Source organism: Micropterus salmoides, unplaced genomic scaffold (genome assembly GCF_014851395.1).
Source record: "Micropterus salmoides isolate LMB-PRFRI ecotype aquatic unplaced genomic scaffold, ASM1485139v1 Ms_hic_scaffold_21, whole genome shotgun sequence".
Classification (NCBI taxonomy): domain Eukaryota; kingdom Metazoa; phylum Chordata; class Actinopteri; order Centrarchiformes; family Centrarchidae; genus Micropterus; species Micropterus salmoides.
Genome location: NW_024041262.1, coordinates 17,637,379 through 17,658,590, shown reverse-complemented (window position 1 = coordinate 17,658,590; position 21,212 = coordinate 17,637,379). Strand labels below are relative to the sequence as shown.

The window sequence follows — 21,212 nt, the reverse complement described above, 5'->3', positions numbered from 1 at the left end:
TACTTTCAGTGACGAGCGTAGCTGTCATCCACTGACGTTACAGTAGTTTGGAGCTAACTTAACCCCCACGGTAACTTTATTCCACCGCGACGGCGCCTCTCGCCCTGCTGCTGCTGCTGCTGCTGCTGCTCGTCCGTCCGTCCGTCCGTCCGTCCGTCCGTGTGTGTGTGTGTGTGTGTGTGTGTATATATATACAGTGGGTACGGAAAGTATTCAGACCCCTTTAAATTTTTCACTCTTTGTTTCATTGCAGCCATTTTCCAAAAATCAAAAAAGTTCATTTTATTTCTCAGTAATGTACACTCAGCACCCCATCTTGACAGAAAAAAACAGAAATGTAGAAATTTTTGCAAATTTATTAAAAAAGAAAAACTGAAATATCACATGGTCATAAGTATTCAGACCCTTATATATACTGATTGGACTTGATTAGGAAAGCCACACACCTGTCTATATAAGACCTTACAGCTCACAGTGCATGTCAGAGCAAATGAGAATCATGAGGTCAAAGGAACTGCCTGAAGAGCTCAGAGACAGAATTGTGGTATGGCACAGATCCAGCCAAGGTTACAAAAACATTTCTGCTGCACTTAAGGTTCCTAAGAGCACAGTGGCCTCCATAATCCTCAAATGGAAGACGTTTGGGACGACCAGAACCCTTCCTAGAGCTGGCCGTCCGGCCAAACTGAGCTATCGGGGGAGAAGAGCCTTGGTGAGAGAGGTAAAGAAGAACCCAAAGGTCACTGTGGCTGAGCTCCAGAGATGCAGTCGGGAGATGGGAGAAAGTTGTAGTAAGTCAACCATCACTGCAGCAATCCACCAGTCGGGGCTTTATGGCAGAGTGGCCCGAAGGAAGCCTCTCCTCAGTGCAAGACACATGAAAGCCCGCATGGAGTTTGCTAAAAAACACCTGAAGGACTCCAAGATGGTGATAAATAAGATCCTCTGGTCTGATGAGACCAAGATAGAACTTTTTGGCCTTAATTCTAAGCGGTATGTGTGGAGAAAACCAGGCACTGCTCATCACCTGTCCAATACAGTCTCAACAGTGAAGCATGGTGGTGGCAGCATCATGCTGTGGGGGTGTTTTTCAGCTGCAGGGACAGGACGACCGGTTGCAATCGAGGGAAAGATGAATGCGGCCAAGTACAGGGATATCCTGGACGAAAACCTTTTCCAGAGTGCTCTGGACCTCAGACTGGGCCGAAGGTTTACCTTCCAACAAGACAATGACCCTAAGCACACCGCTAAAATAACGAAGGAGTGGCTTCACAACAACTCCGTGGCTGTTCTTGAATGGCCCAGCCAGAGCCCTGACTTAAACCCAATTGAGCATCTCTGGAGAGACCTGAAAATGGCTGTCCACCAACGTTTACCATCCAACCTGACAGAACTGGAGAGGATCTGCAAGGAGGAATAGCAGAGGATACCCAAATCCAGATGTGAAAAACTTGTTGCATCTTTCCCAAAACGACTCATGGCTGTATTAGATCAAAAGGGTGCTTCTACTAAATACTGAGCAAAGGGTCTGAATACTTATGACCATGTGATATTTCAGTTTTTCTTTTTTAATAAATTTGCAAAAATTTCTACATTTCTGTTTTTTTCAGTCAAGATGGGGTGCTGAGTGTACATTACTGAGAAATAAAATGAACTTTTTTGATTTTTGGAAAAGGGCTGCAATGAAACAAAGAGTGAAAAATTTAAAGGGGTCTGAATACTTTTAGGGGTTTTGAGAAATTTTAGAACCGGGTAGGCCTGGGCGAAAAATCGATTGAATGAATTAATTCGAATTTTTTGTTGCGGGCGATTTAAAAAATAAGTAAATCGAGTTTTTGTGTAATAGCACATTTTTGGCTCCCCGGGGTTTCCGTAGTGTTCGTTTCCCATAGCGACAACATCATACACTAAACAGCAACAGCAAGCGACAAAATGGCTACCGGTGAGAGCGGGAAGTTTGTTCCCAAGAAAGGAATAAAGTCATCTGTTGTTTGGAACTGGTATGGGTTTGCTGCGACAGATGAGGAACAACAGACACCACGCTGCAACATTTGCCTAAAGCCTATCGCAGTGAAAGGCAGCAGCACCACAAACCTATTCCAACACCTGAAACAGAGAGAGCCAGCCGATTATGAAAATCTCTCCGCGATGAACAAAGCCGCACTGACCAACAAACCTTATTGCTTTCCTTAAGTAGGGGGGGAAATCGGAAAAAATCGTAAATTGAATTAAAGTAAATAAAATCGGAGATTTTATTTTTAGGCCATATCGCCCAGCCCTAGAACCGGGTCTCTATTCCCATCCCTACTTACAACATGACTACAACAGACTAAAAAACTGACAAAAAGTGACACTTTATAATGGCACTAAACTGTACTGTTCTGAAAACATTATTTAGCAACATACATAATAACTTTCAGTATGCCTTTATTTCACCATATAAAACTTTATTCACCAGTCCATAAATTTAGATCTCCACAGCTGAAACACATCACGTCATGTTACAGAATCCACACAGGTTCTTCAGCAGGAAACATCGCCCATTTATTTTAATTCTGCCCCCCCCAAAAAAAAACACTGTTAGGTATAATGGACACTGTTCAGAGTGTCGGCACACTGGAGCTGAACTGAGCTGTTGGAAGAAGATTGTGAAGACACATAATCTGGAAAGATTCTTCCCAGTCCACTGAAAATTTGCATTAAAAAAAGAGTGTGGAAACACACAGCCACATCCTCCCATCCTAAACGTAAGAATTACTCTGTACAGACAGGACAGGTTTTACAGTGAGTGACTGTGCTCTTAGTACAGGATTAGAGCTGACTGATGCTCAAGCAGATTACTCAGCGTTCTCTGGTCACATGACCAGAGACCATGCCAGTCTGCAGCAGTGGAGCAGGTCATGCGTGGTCCTCTTCAGACTAATCTGTGTTTTATGGCCAAACAAAATGGTAATAATATTAGGGAAGAGGTTTGATGTCCTCCACAGCAGGGGTAGAAAGTAATGAAGTACATTTATTTTGCTCTGTTGTACTAAGTAGCCTCCTTTAGTACTATGTACAAGTAGTTCTGTTTAATGCAACTTTATACTTGTTCTGTCCCCATTGGGACATTGTTTTACTTTAGTACGCTGACATACCATTTTTACATCTCTGTTGATTGTTGTGCAATAGGAGTATTTTGATGATGACTGATGAGCTCATTTCAGGATGGCACCATGCTAGTATGCTTCAGTATGCTTGTAGGCTACTTATACCTTGGGTTGTGCTATGTGTAAGGCAATTTCACTTTATTTAGGTATGGGTTATCATGCATACATTGTATAACATTGCATTACCTTATTGCCTTTAAATTAGCCATGTTAGCTCATGATAGCTACAGTAATACTAGAGCATTATAGCTACGTGTAGTTATTTTTTTCTGTTATTTCCTTAGACCGTTATCACTGTATAGTGTTTGTGACTCATCGATATTTAAGTAACTTTGGTCATTGTGTTTCATTTCCCACTTTCACCCTCTCTCTGTCAATAAACTGACTTACGACAATCCCAGTCTTTAGTGCTTGATGGGGGAAGTTGTTTAGCTGCTAGTCAGATTACACAGGGTTACGTGCATGCGGGACAACACGATATTTCTACTCCACTACATTTTAGAGGGAAATATTGCATGAAGTTACTAGCTATCGAAATTTTTACACGTTACCCATATGATAATGCAGTACATTATTGTACCTAAAAATTACAAAGCAGTACAGTGTAGCAATGTGCAGCAGAAGAGAAGTTTTATATAACACCACCGGGACCAACTACAATGTTAAAATGTTGCTTAAGTATTCATAATAAACGATGAAAAGGCAATTCTAGGTGAGTATATTTTGCTTCTAATCCCTTGGACTTTTTCATATTGTCGTATTAATGCTCTTATATTAAGTAAAGGATCTGAGTACTTGTTCCACTACTGCTTCACAGTAACTGGTGTCATGTTTGAAATGATAAAAGCGAGCCAGCACCGCAAGTCTAAAATAGTAAATGTTCAGGATTCCCCATCCATTTCCATAAAGATTTCTTAATTAGACATATAAAAACCTAGGGCTAAGGCCGTATTACATAGAGGAAAACTATTAAAAACCCAGAGTTACAGTATGACTTTGAACCTGTGCTTTGAACAAAAATTTAAATGTACATGTGTGTGACATAATGTGTAGTTCCATAACAGTGTCTCCTCCTACGCCCAGTCACTTTTCGCTTTTCTTCAAGCCATAAATACCACTAAATCATCTAAAATAATCAACCATATGTTTCTGTAATTGCACCATATGAAAGGCACCCCAGTAATCTCCAGATTTGGGATCATAAATTCTTGGTGACTATGACCTTGTGGGCGACCAGCATTCATCATGTGGAGAGAATAAAGCTATTTTCGGCGGATTTTCAATCAAATAACAAATCTAGAAGACTGAAGAATAAGATGGTTGGCTCACAGGAAGCCTGTTTGTTATGCAGGAAACTTTGATTTGCAATCCTGGTGTGAGGGCGCCCCCTCCTGGCAAATAGTTTAATTGATTTTTATTTTCTGATTTTACATTTATATGGTCAGACCAGCTTCAAAATGTGTATTATTATTTAAAATGCATCAAAACATTTTTCACTGTTACTTCTTTAAGCTGTTTCTTCAAAAATAGCTTTAGAAATATGGATATGCATTACAAATAATGTATGAATAATCTTGTAGGGGGAGCAACTGTTTCATTTTTACCTCCAGGCATAAAAAACACAGGCCATAGAACAAGCTGATAATAAGCTGGAGTCCTATTCAAGGATATTTAAGCAGGGCATGCATTGACATGGCTAAAGGATAGTCGACTAACCAATAGGGACACCTTTTGCCAACACGGAGTCATGTTCAGGCCTGGTAGATTGTGCCAAGGAAACCATAGTTCACTCTGAAAGCATTCCTGCATTTAGGACATCACCCACCTGTATTTTCCAGTCCTGACTGCAACGCCTTTCATTCCACAGTGTTGGGCCCCACCTACATCATTCACCAGATCGTCTCCGATCATCAGTGCCTGCAGGTGAGGAGGAAGTAATGAAAGAGACAACTTATAATTTAGTTTAGTAAATGTGTAGAAGCAGTTATCCCATAGAAAGTTTATCCCAGCTTTGTGGTACCTGCAGGAAGGCTTGGGGCCAGGCTGTCTAGATCAATTTACCTTTCCACTGGTAACACACTGGTTACTTTATCAGATGGTGACACCAGTATATGATGCATTGTATCAAGTGCCAATTGTTATCTCCTCCTGTTGTTCCTGCTTCCTACCTAAGCATCATCGGCAATTGGATGCATTTCAGCCTGCCCTCCTTTCTTCCTCGAGTTTCTTTTAAAAACTTCTTAGCTATCCTCCCCTCTGACCAGGTACTTGTTACACAACATGTGTTTGCACCATCGCCTATTAGTGTGGAAAATGTGATTTTTAAATAAACGGTAGACCAAAAATGTTAACCAGTGGCAGACAAGGTGAAGAGAGGAAAAAGAACAACCCAGACTTGCATTGGTCTGTAATTCAAAATAATGACATGAGAAGAACAAAGCATTATCAGTTACAGTAAACTGGGATACTTAAAACTTAAATGCGAGCTAAAGGACACAACAGGTTGCATTATTCTGGATAAGCTGCAAGACTGAATGCAGGAAGGTTAGTGCAGTGAGAACTGATCACACCTGGAAATGACATAAACAAGTGTACCAGACTGAATCCTGCAGGTTGTTCTGTGACAGGGATATGATTCAACTTCTAATTAGGGAAAGTATTTTCAGAATCAGAAATACTTTATTGATCCGAAGGGAAATTCTGTGTCACAGAATAAGTCTTGCACTGAAAGCTGTGTTTGAGCAGCATGCCATGGAGTGGGTGGGAGACATTGTTCAAGATGACATGTAGCTTAGACAGCATCCCACAACATCACTGGGCTTGCGGATCCATTTGTTGAGTCTGTTGCCGTCCGCTACCCTCAGTCTGCTGCCCCAGCATGCAACAGCAAACAGGATAGCATTGGCCACCACAGACTCATAAAACATCCTCCGCATCATCCTGCAGATGTTGAAGGACCTCAGCCTCCTCAGAAAATAGAGATGGCTTTGGCCCTTCCTGTAAAGGGTTTGAGTGTTCTTGGCCCAGTTCAATTTATTGTCAACGTGCATTCCCAGGTATTTGTAATCCTCCACAATGTCCACACTGACCCCCTGGATGGAAACAGGGGTCACTGGTGCCTTGGCTCTCCTTAGATCCACAACCAGCCTTAGTCTTTAGTCTTTAGTCTAGACGGTTCTGCTTGCACCATGTGACAAAGTCCTCCACCACAGCTCTGTACTCCGCCTGGTCATCCTTGCTGATACATCCAACCACAGCAGAGTCATCAGAAAACTTCTGAAGATGGCAGGACTGTGGTAGTTGAAGTCCGTGGTGTAGATGGTGAAGAAGGGAGAGAGAGGACAATCCCCTGCGGAGCCCCGTTGTTGCTGACCACGTTGTCTGACCCACAGTGTGGCAACTTGCAGGTGCACATACTGTGGTCCGCCAGTCAGGTAGTCAACAATCCAGGACACGCGGGGGACATTCACTTGCCTCGCTGTCAGCTTCTCACCCTGTAGGGCCGGCCGGCGTTGAAAGCACTGGAGAAGTCAAAAAACATGACCCTCACAGTGCTAGCTGGCTTGTCTAGGTGGGCATAGATGCGGTTGAGCAGGAAGATGATGGCGTCCTCAACTCCTAGTCGGGGCTGGTAGGCGAATTGGAGGGGGTCCAGAAGAGGTCTGACCATGGGCTGCAGCTGTTCCAGATCCAGTCTCTCCAGGGTCTTCATGATGTGGGAGGTCAGTGCCATAGGTCTGTAGTCCTTGGAATCACCTTCTCCTTATTACCATCACTGAAAGCCCTCCTCTTTCGCTTCTCAAGAGTTTGGTAAAGAAATGATAGCATTTATACTTGTCCGCAAGAAGGGAGTAGTTTCATTTTGATTATTAAGTGAGTGACTCAAAGAGAAAGGAACTTCCACTTTGGAAAAAGAAAACGTCATCGATCATCTCTGCATCAAAACCTGTGTGAGTAACTGAAGGCTTTGGAAAGGGCAGCAGATATAGCTGTGGATATAGCCATGTCTTAGGGAAAAAAAAGAAATCCAGAAAAAAGAGCGAGGCTTAGTCTGAGATGAACCCAGCTTTAAAAGAGTGCCAACTGCCAGGTCTAAAAATAGATATGCTTAGAGAGACCGCAGTGATAGAGCACAGACTTGGGATACACTGAGATGAGCAGATTTCAAGGAGACATTAAAACACATGTTCAGACAATCTGCATAGAAAAACAAACAAAAATAAAAATAGAAAACGCAAGGGTGTACAACTGAAGAGACATTAAATTAGACAATTAGACATTACAATAAATTTACCTTGTATGTTGCTTCTCTTAAGCATTCTCTAAAATTCCTGTGAATTGAATTCATTCTGAAACTATTTGGGGAGTCGATTGCCCATTGGTTCCTTATCATTTTAGTGTTTTTTTCATGTAACTGTACGACTGCAGGTGCTGACTAATGCATGTCTACTACTCAGAGGGAGTGATCACTGTGAATTTCAAGTAAGGTGACAAAGTGCATGCTTGAGTCAAAGAATAGAAACAGAATAATCTCCATAGCAAAGCTAAATATTTAGCATTTTTGCCTTGATCAAGGAACTGAATTAAGAGTCTTCATTATTCCACAACATACATTACACTTACCTGTACTATCTTGTATTCTGGATACATACAGTCACCTCTGTTGTTACGTACCTCATGTGGTTGAAGCCCCATGTCATTGAGAACACTCTGGAAGAATGTTGTGGATGGCTTTCCAATGACTTCAGCCTTTAAATCACAGGCATACTGGAGGGAACAATAAGTTAATAATGATTATGATTAGTTACTGTTCACATGGATACACATGAACTGTTGTTAGCAATTCATTATATATCAGTGCAAATTATGCACCTACTGTACCTCCAGAGCCTTCATGTAAACCCCGACATCTAGTTTCAAACCATCTGTCTCCTTGTAGTACCGGCTATAAAGAGAGTAAAACATCACAAATGTTTTGTTAAGTTCTGTCATGACATTTTATATTTCACATTGTGCTCGTTCCTTGGGATAAGCAATATAGTAATGACTCCCGACTTGTAATATCCTCTTACCCTTGGCCCAGAGAGAACAGCACTGGCTTCTCCAGGCCTATGAGGACCCTGAATGCCTCGTTCAGGTTCTGGTAGGAAAAATTTTCAGCTGCGTCTCCAATCACCACGCAGTTTGGGTTGGTCTTGTCAACACAGTCAAACTCGGGGACAAGTCCTGCAGAAGAGTAGTTAAATACATTTTAATACTTTTTATGGTTGGGTCCTTTAAAAGGATAAATCTACTGATAGTCTTTATTTTTCATCATCAAATCCCATGGAAGACCAAAACCAACAAGTATTATTACATCTTTAAAATCTCATGACACTATTTTAGGCGTTCTAGCCATGCTTTGCGTGTCAGTAACGTTACTTGCCCACAGACATTCAGCTTACTTTCTAGTTTGCCAGTATACTTTTTTGTTATGTTAGCTATAGTAGCAGGAGAGTTGTAAGTATCACAGTCTGGAGCTGGTGTGCTGGCTCTGCATGTTAACTTTGCAGCAGCAACTGTTTAACTCTGGTTTAAGTGGATGAAAATGTCATTCAACTTAATGTTTTATATGCACTACTTATAGGGTCAGACGCTGAGGATAACCATGGGTTAATGTCAAAATGTTGTCAATCTAAAGCATTACCATCATACACCAGCAGATGAGGCCGTAAACCCCTCTCTTTAAGAACAGCCACGGCCGCAGGAGCAGGAGAGAAGACCTCAGACACAGAGATGTCAAAGCCCAGTCTTTGGAGCTTGGCTACAAACGTCTCTCTGGTGGCCTGGGTCTCATTGGTGCAAAAGCGCAGCTGCAGGTCAGATGCCTTGAGCCTTTGAAAGAGTCAGAAGATCAAAGTGAGGATGGAGCATGTGCTATGTGGCAACAAACTGTCGCTTACATGTAGAAAGCTCTCACACTGTTTATATATTCAGTAATTGCTTTAATCCTGCACGTACACAGACCCACAAACCGAGTGCATGCACTTCGCTCTATACGCTAAACATGCAAGTAGCAAACAAACGTCTAAAACGTATTCACTCACTTTTTCACAGCTTCAATCGAACCAGGAATGGCTACCCCGTCGCCCTCCCCACTGTCATATAAAACGCCACACATGTCCAGTATGACACCTTTCAAACTCTTCGCACAGACTGGCCAGCCCTTGTCAGCCATGGCGAAATGGAAGCCTCAAAGCGCATGCGCTTGATGCCAGGCAGCTTCCCTCTTGTGTTTAAATGAATTGATATGTAATTATACTGTTTACAGTAAGAGCTCCCGTTGTTTTAATACCGTTTCCACACATAATCTAGTTCAAGAATAATATTAAATGACAGAACAATAACGTGTTAAATATTATAAATTCGTGATAACAGTGATTATTTATAGCTGATAGACTATGGGTTTCAGGAAGACTTCTAGGCTTACCGCTGCAAACATGTATATGTTGTCAAAAATGAGGGTTGCAATCCCCGGAAAAAGTTGCAGCATGGAGGCGTGGTCTCTGACGCAGCCATGCACGATATCGGCACCACGCGCCAGTCACGGTATTGCTTTTCTCTCGTTGCTTCGACTCGTCCTTGTGATTGGATGCTGGCTCTACTAAATTTTCCACTAACCTTTTTAGTTTCACAATCTATGATTTATACAGTCTATGATTTGTACATCCATGGTGCCGCTAGCAACACTAGTATATTGACACTGACCTTAACGATAATACAATAAAACACATGTAAATATATATTTAAATCCTTATATAGAGAGGTGATGCAACTACATGTAACTCTAACGTTACCTAATGTAACCGGTTGTTCTTGTAACATTTGCTTCTCGGCAAATCATGCATTCTTAAACCATGTGTTGCTCTCTATAAAATATAAAGGGTTAGATAAATTAACCGATTCGATTTGTCCTATTTCGTAATAAAGACCCAAAGTCTCAAGTGTGGGAGCACCTAGTATCTCATCCAGCATCAAACAGCGAGTATCCAATCACAAGGACGCGTCAAAGTGACGAGTAACATACTAGCCAATCTCAGCACAGTAAAGCGGGACATGACGCCAAACGGGTGGGGGGAAAATAACGCCAGACTCTCACATAAGCCTTTCGCTTCAACCATCGGTCAGGAGAAACATCATTCGCGTTTAAGAGGGTTTTCAACGTCGCTTCATTCTTTCTGGTACTGTTTGACTACCTTTTATGTCTCCTCTCTCCTCTTATAAAAAGCTTGCTTGATAATTTAGTGATGGCTGTAAAAAACTAACTGCAGGAATGTGCTAATATTAGCTAGCTAGGGTCTAACTAACTGTTATAGGACCTATGTCTGGTTAGCATTGATCTTAAAAGCGTTTACACTCCTTGGGCAAGAAGAACCCATAGACAGTGTAGAAGAAACATGTATTTATTTATGTCGACTGGTCGGCAAGTGTCATATAAACTGTTAGTGACACCGTTTTACCTTAGAGCTTGAAAGTAGGACGAGCTGCGCGTTATGTTTCACGCATAGACTGTATAAAAGGTTCCTCGATACCGCGTTATATAACTGTTAATTCAAACTGGTTTGGCAGAACTGCTTAGTTCGCAGAGACTATCATCAGATAGGAACATACTGTCAGTCTTTATTTAGCTCCCACCAGGTTGTAATGTTGGTGGGTGTGTTAAGGAGGCAGCTCCCCAGCGACCTATCATCTCTCAAGAGAAGAGAGAGATGATAGCTAATGGGAACTGAGTGCCACGAATCCTCACGGGTCCGCTGTCCTTGCTGTAGTCCAGTCCAGACGGTGTCTGTTTGCTTTGTGTATTTATTCACAGCACAAGGTTACAGATTATCCCGAGCCAAGTCTTGCTGGATATCTCATATTCACATTCCCTTCTGTGTGTGTGTGTGTTTGTGTGTTTGTTTGTTAATAACTCAATATGTATTCAGTAAGTAGTAGTTAATTTCATGGAAACTAAAATGCCTTACTAAGTAGGTTATTCAAACTCCCGCAACAGTTGAGCAGCAACAGTCACAGTATTCTTTGGCTTAGTCAGACATCCCAGGACATCTTCCCTAACCTAAATGTGAATAGCACAAGGTGAAATATGGTGTCATATCAAAACCGTTCAGTGCCACTAAGACACAAAGAGGGCCACCTCGTCTGTCATAAATATTTTAAACGTTTAGAAAGTAGTAGGGAATTCTATAAATGAAGAAGAAGAAGAAAAGTAGTGAATGGTACAGTGCTTGAAAAAATGAAGGGACATTTAAAACAAGCCTGCTTTAATTGCGACCAAATAGAAAAGTCTGGAACATCACAGTTGAGTTGCCATGCTGCTGTGGGATTAGCTTTTGTTAACCCACACCCATCAAAGACATTTACCTCTATTGTGTTGAGTGTGAAAGAGAAGCATTGTTCAGCAGACCAGTAAAGCCTATGTGCTCTGTGGAATCTGACATAGCAGTGTTATTAGCTTATCAGGCTCAACCACTGTAGCTACGGTTAGGTTTTTTAAGGGGGGCATTTCTTTGTTTTATACTGTTGTATTTTGAAGTAAGAGCGTCGCTGCAAATAATAGGAACGGGATTAACAAATTTATTAAAAAGGCTGGTTCTGTAATTTCTTTGACCTCTTTAATCGGTTCTGGAGCAAAGAACCGGAAAGAGTTAAAACCATACTCAAGTTGGAAGCTCCTCCTCTGCTCTGTGTTTTAAGTAGTCCAAAAAGTATGTTGGGTGACCGATTACAGATACCAAGGTGCTCTACAGAAGCATGAAGAGGTATTTTTGTGCACACAGCTGGGGAACTTTTGAATGACGTGTTATACTTGCCTGTTCCCTGAGATATTTAAACGTTATTTATAAGGTTTCATATTGTATGTATTTTTCATTTGTTAATTTTTAAGGTTTTATTTAATAATAGTTGTTTTTTTTTTTTTTTTTGGTCCTGTTTTTAGGTGAATCACTCACTTTGGCTTTTATTGATCAATTGATTGTGTTAAAGACTGTTTTTGTTTTTTTTAAATGAGTGACTAGTGACCTGTAGCCTCTACCACGAAGGGAGTTCAACCTACTCAGAGTTAACTCGGGGTTATCAGGCAAACTCAAGTACTACGAAGTTGGATAAGATGTTGGTTAGTTGAGTCCGTGTTAACCTGGTGTTAACTTAATCAGACGTGGTGCGCGTTCACATAAAAGGGGTGTGTGTGGCCGTGCAGGCAGAGTTTTTTTCCAAACGGTGCATGCTCCGTATTTCTCCAGAGGAATGCACGTTGCTATAGTGTCAGGAAATTATGAACGTAAAGACAAGTTAACGGCTGATCTAATATCGTGGCAGACGACAAAGCCTGCCGTGTAGTAGGCTATGCGTGCACTGGAAAGTTATATTAAACTTTGCAATCGGATTTAGCAGTGAGGAAATACTACTGAATTTAGCCCACAATCATTATCATGCACCTTAGAGACTTTGCCTTGGATTGGGCGTATTCAGAAGAAAACTTCTTCTTCTTCTTGTAAATTTCACACTTTCATCTAGGATTTTTTTTCTCGGATTATTAACTCTAGCTCCATATTTTTGGGACAGGTAAAATAGTCTATCTAAATATGTGAAAACAAACAGGAGAATTCAATTATAGACCATAGATGGGCTCCATCTACGAAACGATCCCGTTAATTAATTAAGATTCCTCTTTATAATCACTGAGGCTGCATGCCTCGCTCTCTGAATGTAATGCTGTTGTGTTCAGAACTTCATTGCAACCGCAGTGGAGCAAATCAGGATGAAATATTTAATAAACATATTTTATGAAGCAGTGGGTAGCCTATTAATATCCTACTTCTCATCATTAACACTGAGTACAGATGTGGTGTGTAGTCCGCATATACAGGATAACCTTGAGTTAACCACGAACAAAACCTGCTCGGAGCAGTTTAGAGATGCGGTGTAAATTGCCTTGGCAACAGACCCCGGGTAACACCTATCCACCTTTCGCAGTACGGGTTAACCGGGAAGTTACACCCGGCGTCACGAAGTTACTCCTGAAGTTACCTGGATAAGCCAGTTACCCCGCTTCGTAGTACAGGCCACTGAGCTACAGTATTGTCTGCTTAGAACATCTGTCAGTTTGGGTGTTGGTGTTACTACTTGGTGTACTTGTTGTGGCATGTATGTTTGTGTATTTGACAGGCAGTCTAAACTCTTGTGAACCCAGTTATTGTATTAATTCTTAAAGTGGAAACTACAAAGGACAACCACTGCTTCAGCCTTTTGCTGGAAGTGTGTTCAGCTCACAGGAGAGCTGTGAAACTACCAGAGATGTAGCTAACCTTCATTTTTGCTTAATATGCCAATCATGTTTCAAAAAAAAGCAACCAATTCTCATATTTGAAAAGCTGAACCCAGCAAATGCAGCGCTGTTTTTAATCTAGTCTTAAAGTTAAATGTTTCAGGGTTATACTGAGAGATTTATTGAATATGTTATTTTACATTTGGCACTGATACCAACTGAATTAAATTATCTCTACCTTTTAGACATAGTAGTAAAGCACCATGAAAGGAATTATTGTCCAGGCCAGCTGCAGCCTGAGCCGTGCTGCCCCTCTTCTCCATCGAGCGATCCACTCTGGTACGCGTCCGGCCTCCACCGCGGCCTCCAAACTGAGGGTTGAACGTCCACTCACCTCAGAGGAAATCTACACCCGCGAGGACAAGTATGGAGCGCACAACTACCATCCCCTCCCTGTGGCCTTGGAGAGGGGGCAGGGTGAGTTCATTTTTTCTCAAAATGTTAAAAATCTCTTATCAATCATCAGACACTTTGCAAGAACTTGGTTTTCTTTACTTCAGGCATCTATGTGTGGGATGTGGAGGGCAGCCGGTATTATGACTTCCTGAGTGCTTACAGTGCAGTAAACCAGGGTCACTGCCACCCAAAGATCATAGCTGCGCTCAATGCCCAGGCCTCCAAACTCACCCTGACTTCCAGAGCATTCTTCAATGATGTGCTGGGAACCTATGAGGAGTACATCACCCATATGTTTGGCTATGACAAAGTCTTACCCATGAATACAGGTAATTATGGGAAACACCCAAAGCTAATTGTTCAGAGGTTATGATGAGTACATTTTGGGCATTTTATTCATTTTTGTTGTAACAAATTAGGTGTCGAAGGTGGTGAGACTGCCTGCAAGCTTGCCCGCAAGTGGGCTTACAATGTAAAGGGGGTTCCCAAAAACCAGGCCAAAATCATTTTTGCTGGTAAGTAAAAGTAATGCTTTGTCATAACACACTACATCACAGTTTAGTGTCGTATTAAGTAAAAAAAAACAAACTTTTATTGCATCCATTTGTCTCAAGATGTCAGAATGTAGTTCTTCCTCATACATTTCCTCAATACATTTCAATGACGTTTTTTGTTTACAGTTAGCCTGAGCGCTAATGTTTGATGCTTAATGTATTTAACTCATGACATTTACATTTTGTGTTCAGATTTTACAAATATAAAACTAAAAAAACTACAACTCGTGATTAAAAATTATTCTTTACAGTTTAAATATTACAACAATAGACTGAAGTTACCAAACTTAGCATTAGCATGCTTACCAATCCTCTTGATAGATATAGGATAAGGTGACCACAGGTTCCATATTTCCTATATCATGTTGTAATCTATGAACAATATGATAAATACTCATTCACTCTTGTTGTTTAGAGGGAAACTTCTGGGGCCGCACCATGGCAGCCATCTCCAGCTCCTCTGACCCCAGTAGTTATGAAGGTTTTGGTCCCTTTATGCCCGGCTTTGAGGTCGTCCCATATAATGACATTCCTGCACTGGAGGTACGGGTTTTGACTTTCTTCAAGACATACAGTACAATATCTACCATGTTTGTTTAAATTTGCTTCAGTCGGTGAGAGAGGTGGAATGACTTTCATACTGTCACAAGCAGCTAATGTGTGGAAAAGTTTCTTCACCTTTGGCCCAGCCCTCAAATTGGCTTAAAAAATGGCAAAATTATAGGGGGAAGCTTATGTTTCAGTCACAGCGCACCAGAGTTTGGACTCTTCTAACAACATACTTGCATGCAGGCACACGTTTTTACCTCATTGATTAACTTTGTTAGTCAAGTTGGAGAGAAACACTGATGTCAGAGGCAGCAAAAGTTTCATGATACTTGCATTCAGTGTTAATGTGCTGGTGGCAGGATCCAACATGCAAACTCTGATGCCAGCCTGGAGGACAAACAAAAAATACATGAGCTGTTATGGAGGCTACTGCTTTGGAAATTTTTTTTCCAAAGAAGGTGAAGATTTGCACTTTACCCAGTATCGCTGGAGATAGATCATTGATTTTGATCATAAGAACCTCCAAAACTAGCTGACTTGACAGCTTTGTTATCTATAAAGACTGAATGGCTTACTGAAGATGGATGTACAAATCCTGCTTTTCATGTAAATAAAAGAACATAATGATTGACTGAAGCAGCATGTATTTATTGACAAGGTTATCTTGGACACAGATAAAAATATCTAACTAGTCTTTTTTTCTTCTTTTATCCAGAAAGCCCTTCAAGACCCAAATGTTGCAGCTTTCATGGTAGAGCCCATCCAGGGGGAAGCCGGGGTGGTGGTGCCGGACCAGGGCTACCTGACCAAAGTCAGAGAACTTTGCACAAAATACAATGTGAGTCTCAAAAAGAAAACACACTGACAAGAACAAAATAAATGTCATTGGTGATTCCCTTAGCTTAGGAGTGAATGTTTTGACTGTGTGAAAACACATTTCCAAACTGATCGCCTGTCTGGTTTGTTTGTAACAATGACTAAAGTAAATTTGGCCTAATTTCCTCTCATCAATCAGTTCACTGATTATGAATGTTGACATCAAATAGCCAGGAGGCATTAGGTTTGGTGCTAAAGGCTGAACACAACAAAGTGTGTCAGTTAGGGGTCGACCAATAATCGGTCTGGTCGAATAATCTGTATCGGCCATTTTAAAAACAAATAGCCGATATAAATAATTAATTTAAAAGTGCGCTCCTTTGGCTCTGATGCTGCTGCCTCTTTCTGCTGGAGCCCACAGACTGATGACTTAATGTCCCCCCGACAGTACTAGTTGATTGGTTACAACTTACGAGTAATAGCCTATCAACACTGACTATTGTGCGGAAGTAGCCAATAGAACGAGCGAGCCACCATGCTGCAGCCCCTCCCCTCCTGTCTCAGCAGAGCTCCACGTATGCACACACGCCGAGCGAAGATTAGTGTAGATTACACAAGTTAACAATAACTACACTCATTAGTGTATGTAAGTGCAGCAAAACCAGCAGTAGTAGTACTTGTAAAAGGCTGATACTGCATCAGTACAATAAGCTATACAAATACGGAGCATTTACCTTCTTATTTATCAGAGCTTTTACATATACACACTCTGGTCATCCAATCAGATGCTCCTCGATGTCCCCAGATCCAGGCTAAAAACTAAAGGTGACCGAGCCTTCTCAGTAGCTGCTCCTAATCTTTGGAACACTTAAGCTGTTGAAATAAGAAATGCCCCGACTACTGACACTTTCAAATCCTTGCTGAAGACGTATCTTTATTCATTGGCCTTCAAACTGAATTGAGTAGTAACATTTATTTTATTTACTACTGTAGTTGTCATGTATATTTGTTGTCTATTGTGGAAAGCACTTTGGTCAACTAGTGTTGTTTTTAAATGTGCTGTATAAATAAACTTGAACTTTCTGTTGCTCGGAAAACAAAAATTACGTACGCACCTCCCAATTTCTTACAAACTGTTCTTATAACAGCATCTGTCATGTAGATGTTTTGTATACAACGATGAGAGGAAGCTAGCCAAGCATGCGAGTGTTGCCGTACTTGCACAGTGTGCAAAACATTTGTAAGCGCATAGTTTAATGATCATGGGAAATTTTAGTAGTGACGGTCATGATTCCGCACCGTCACTGCTGACACTGCTATATCTGTTCCAAAAATCGGTCGTCAGTCCAATTGGTTACTAATAACCGGGAAAAAACATCGGTCGATCCCTAGTGCCTTTTTATTTTTTTTTATTTTTTAGGTGCTTGCATAGAGGGGTGGGGAGTGAAGTGGGACTACACTGCCATCAAAACTTCCATCTCTTGACACCAAAGTGTGTTGTGGTAACACTATTAAAGTTAGAAAATCATCAAGCTACTTCCTGCTATCTGGATGTACAGAACAGCAATCAAAAGACAACATTTTGTAGTTTTTATCATGCTGCCTGGAGTACATGTGCACATTGTATTTGATTAATTGTTTTCAAATCGAAAATGCGATTTGAAAGAATGCGATTAGCTAATCTTGAAGACGGATTCCCTAGCTTTAATGTTTAGTTATACATCTGACCTGTTTTAAACAGTCATGCAGTTAAAAATGTATTCTGTTGTCATCCTTGTGTGACAGACCTCGCCAACCACAAGCACCATGCACCTCCTGTTACTGTTCTACTCACCAATCAGAGCTGACACACAGCGTGTACATTTTACAACAAACGAAACTGTGCGGAACAGACAAAGGCAGCAGCTGTGTTTTGTCTAGCATCAACTCAAACTGAAGTGTTGTCAGCAGCGGAGCGTTTAGCTGCCCTACATTGTTGACGTGTTGTTAATTTGTCCTTTCTTGTGCTTCAACTACGGATAACAGGGCTGAGTTCAGCATAGACAACGTAGCCAGACGTTTCAACGGAAACAGTGGTTCCCTGAACACCCTACTGTGTACTCAAGCTTAGTGCATTTTCCTGCTTTTTTAACACCGTTGTGTTTACAAACTTATCGCAGCTGATTGGGTAACATCTGAGGCACGCCCACCAAACGGGAGAAAACATACCTCGAACATAGACAGTATATTACTGGACGAAGCCACCCTGCTGATTTGAATGGAGAGCAGTGAAGCCAGTTTTGGACCAATAAAATACTACTACAGGGCAACTTCCTGTTGGCAGCAGCATCTAATGCGCATGATCGCACAGCATAACCGTGGTTTAATGATGTAGAACAACTGCAGAAACACCGTAATTCTGGTAGCTGTATAAATGCGCCAACAAAAAGTTTCATGGCTCAGTGTGTTTGTCTGACTTGGATCGTCAATGTTTAATCAGCCCACCTACAAGGTTCACCTGTCAAACACCAAAGCAACACCAAGTCTCTGATTGCTCTGATAGTTATTGTTTTTTTTTTGATTGCAGAGAGTTTATCTAAGCAATACGGTTACATCTCTCATGTGCGACGGGGTGTCACATGGTTTTGACGTCATTTTTGCAGCAGTTGAGGCTTATGGTCATTAAATATGATTTCTTATCTACCCTTTTTCAAACATTCATTTGATATGTTTTTTGTTGTGTTTTTTTTATTTTATTTTAAATACCATGCACATATTTCCCTGTTGGAAGGTCTATCCTTCTATAAGATACTGAGAATTCCTGAAAAAACACACTGTGGCCAGAAAAACACCTAGGGCTGTGGTGATTACCGTCGTAAAATAACATGTTTGCTTTGAGATTACCAGTAAGGTCGTCTGTGTTTCATCCAGGTGTTATGGATTGCTGATGAAGTGCAGACCGGCTTGGCAAGGACTGGCCGGCGTCTGGCTGTGGACCATGAAGAAGTCCGTCCAGATGTGCTGATTCTGGGCAAAGCTCTTTCTGGAGGAGTTTACCCTGTAAGCTTTCTTTGTTGTTGATCAATCACACTTGATATCACAATATAGATTTGCTGTGCAAGAGTCAAACTTCATGGACTTTGGGGAGACCAGTTTTGTTGGACAGGAGTATCTATCTTTTATCTGTGCTTTAACTGATCTGTGTTGGTGTGCCTCAGGTATCTGCTGTGCTGTGTGATGATGAGGTTATGCTGACCATCAAGCCTGGGGAACATGGGTCCACATATGGAGGAAACCCTGTGGCCTGTCAGGTTGCTATTGCTGCTCTTCAGGTCAGTGTTAAACTGCAAAATCTTTTCCTAGTCTGTTCTTATTACTTGTTCTTGTTTTTACCTTTTGTTTTAAATAGATACTCTACAACACTGTGAAATGTATCATAACAAAATAATTTTAAGCATGCTACAGTTACCTTCAAGGACAGTTTAACATCAGAAGAAAAATATGCATGTCACTTTGATCAACAATGTCTTAAGTTGTTTTTTTAAATTTTTTACTCTTGTTCTTATTTGCAGGTGATGGAGGAGGAGAAGCTGGCAGAGAATGCTCAAAGGATGGGAAAGCTGCTGCGGGCCGAGCTGAGAAAACTGCCCAAAGACATTGTGACCACAGTCAGAGGGAAAGGCCTCCTTAACGCAGTCGTCATCAAAGAGACCAAAGGTGCAGTACTGAACTGTTTGTGATCAGTATTTGGTAACTAAGGTAAAAATGTCAGCTAACAGGGTACAAAATAAATCCAAGCTAACATGTTAATCAGTGAATGCAGCTCGTGGGCAAGTGTTGTTCAGGTATTTTGTGTTACGCACTTGGGCTGTTTTCACTGACAGCAGTACCCCTTTTTAAATGTGATCCAAAATTATTGTAATTTTCCAAGGTCTCTCCTTACTCAAGATCCCAACAATTCCTGGAAATACAGGAATTGTGCTTAACAATTTAATTACAACCTAATAATTTTACGAAATACCAGTGTTATAAAATATGAAGAACTGTATTTTGGAGGGGACTTTCCTATGGAAGATTTTATTGGACTTTAAAATTTGTAACCCACAGAAAACAATCCACAAATGTGTACTATGATGCACAAATATTTCACTATCTACAAATATGTATTTTTACATTTGTGATGTGTAAAATCTTATCCACAAAAATACAGAGTTACTTCTACACACAAAACAGTTTTTGCACATTTTCAGATTGCTTTCTGTCAATTTGTGGGTCATGTTACATTTGTAACTTCCTTTTTACACATTTGTGGAATTTTGTCCAATGTATACTGCGGAGATCTGTGTTAAAGAAAAAAAAAAGTGTGTGTATATGTGTGTGTGTATGTATGTATGTATATGTATGTGTATATTTATATATATATAATGTGTGTGTGTGTGTGTGTGTGTGTGTGTGTGTGTGTGTGTGTGTGTGTGTGTGTATGTATATATACACACACACACACAAATATCTCACTACCCAAAACATGTATTTTTACATTTGTGTTGTGTAACATTATATCCACAAATACAGTACAATTTGTAAATATGTAGAAGTTACTCTGTACATACATATTTTAATTTCACATACAAAGAACTGTTTTGTTTATAAAAATACATCCACAAATGTGTAAATAACACTTTGTAGATAGTGAAATATTTGCGCATCATAGTACACATTTGTGGATTGTTTTCTGTGGGTTACAAATATTAAAGTCCAGTAAAATCTTCCATACTTTACCTTTTTTTTTTACGCAGCTTCACGCCTTTTCTACATGTAGGACATGGTTCTTTGTCAAGGCTAGTAAAGTGTAAAACTTTATTTGAACCTTGCAGTCAATTAATCTGACCTTTTATTCAAACAATCCCCCCCAGACCATGATGCCTGGAAGGTGTGTTTACGCCTACGTGACAATGGTTTGCTGGCCAAGCCCACCCATGGTGACATCATCCGCCTGGCCCCTCCCCTCATCATCAAAGAGGACGAGCTGCATGAATGTGTTGATATCATCCAGAGGACCATAATGTCCTTCTAAACTACAACCGCTCAACTATTCAACAATAACACAGACAACCTTCAAAGGGATAATTCGTATTTGCTGGAGCTTCTGTATGGCCTGTCAAAATGTTGCTCTAAACATTTATTAGTTGTTTACAGCTGAACTGATATAGCAGAAAAACTGCTGTAAAGGAAACAGTTCTGTTATGATGCCCTAGGAAAGACTGCAACATCAGTAGTTTACTTTTTAATTTAATCTAAATAGATACATTTGTAAATGATTTATCCACATTTCTGCTGTTAATGACGGATGTAAAAAATCTATGTGCTGTCTTGAAGGAAACCTTTTATATTAATTTTTCAAAA

The 21,212-nt window shown here is 40.7% G+C and overlaps 2 protein-coding genes across 4 annotated transcripts in view; one reads left to right on the top strand and one right to left on the bottom strand.

Moving 5' to 3' along the window:
- LOC119915585 (phospholysine phosphohistidine inorganic pyrophosphate phosphatase) overlaps positions 1 to 10,007 on the bottom strand; it is a 33,430-nt gene extending 23,423 nt beyond the window's left edge. The window contains exons 1-7 of one of the 3 annotated variants that reach the window (XM_038735181.1): positions 9,236 to 9,576; positions 8,836 to 9,023; positions 8,222 to 8,375; positions 8,031 to 8,094; positions 7,824 to 7,916; positions 4,975 to 5,066; positions 2,411 to 2,924 (exon numbers count right to left, since the gene is read on the bottom strand). In XM_038735181.1, coding sequence (XP_038591109.1) covers positions 2,915 to 2,924; positions 4,975 to 5,066; positions 7,824 to 7,916; positions 8,031 to 8,094; positions 8,222 to 8,375; positions 8,836 to 9,023; positions 9,236 to 9,366 — 732 coding nt within the window. In that variant the 5' untranslated portion in view covers positions 9,367 to 9,576 and the 3' untranslated portion in view covers positions 2,411 to 2,914. Of the gene's footprint in view, positions 1 to 2,410; positions 2,925 to 4,974; positions 5,067 to 7,823; positions 7,917 to 8,030; positions 8,095 to 8,221; positions 8,376 to 8,835; positions 9,024 to 9,235; positions 9,577 to 9,618 lie in introns of those variants that run through there. The other 2 variants (XM_038735180.1, XM_038735179.1) reach the window with 2 other exon arrangements.
- A 206-nt stretch (positions 10,008 to 10,213) lies between these two features.
- oat (ornithine aminotransferase) overlaps positions 10,214 to 21,212 on the top strand; it is an 11,657-nt gene continuing 658 nt past the window's right edge. Inside the window, exons 1-10 of the mRNA XM_038735178.1 lie at positions 10,214 to 10,369; positions 13,701 to 13,932; positions 14,016 to 14,240; positions 14,331 to 14,426; positions 14,881 to 15,008; positions 15,730 to 15,852; positions 18,741 to 18,869; positions 19,028 to 19,141; positions 19,382 to 19,526; positions 20,723 to 21,212. The exon at positions 20,723 to 21,212 is cut by the window's right edge and continues 658 nt beyond it. Of these exons, the coding sequence (XP_038591106.1) occupies positions 13,719 to 13,932; positions 14,016 to 14,240; positions 14,331 to 14,426; positions 14,881 to 15,008; positions 15,730 to 15,852; positions 18,741 to 18,869; positions 19,028 to 19,141; positions 19,382 to 19,526; positions 20,723 to 20,883 (1,335 nt within the window). The 5' untranslated portion in view covers positions 10,214 to 10,369; positions 13,701 to 13,718 and the 3' untranslated portion in view covers positions 20,884 to 21,212. The remainder of the gene's footprint in view (positions 10,370 to 13,700; positions 13,933 to 14,015; positions 14,241 to 14,330; positions 14,427 to 14,880; positions 15,009 to 15,729; positions 15,853 to 18,740; positions 18,870 to 19,027; positions 19,142 to 19,381; positions 19,527 to 20,722) is intronic.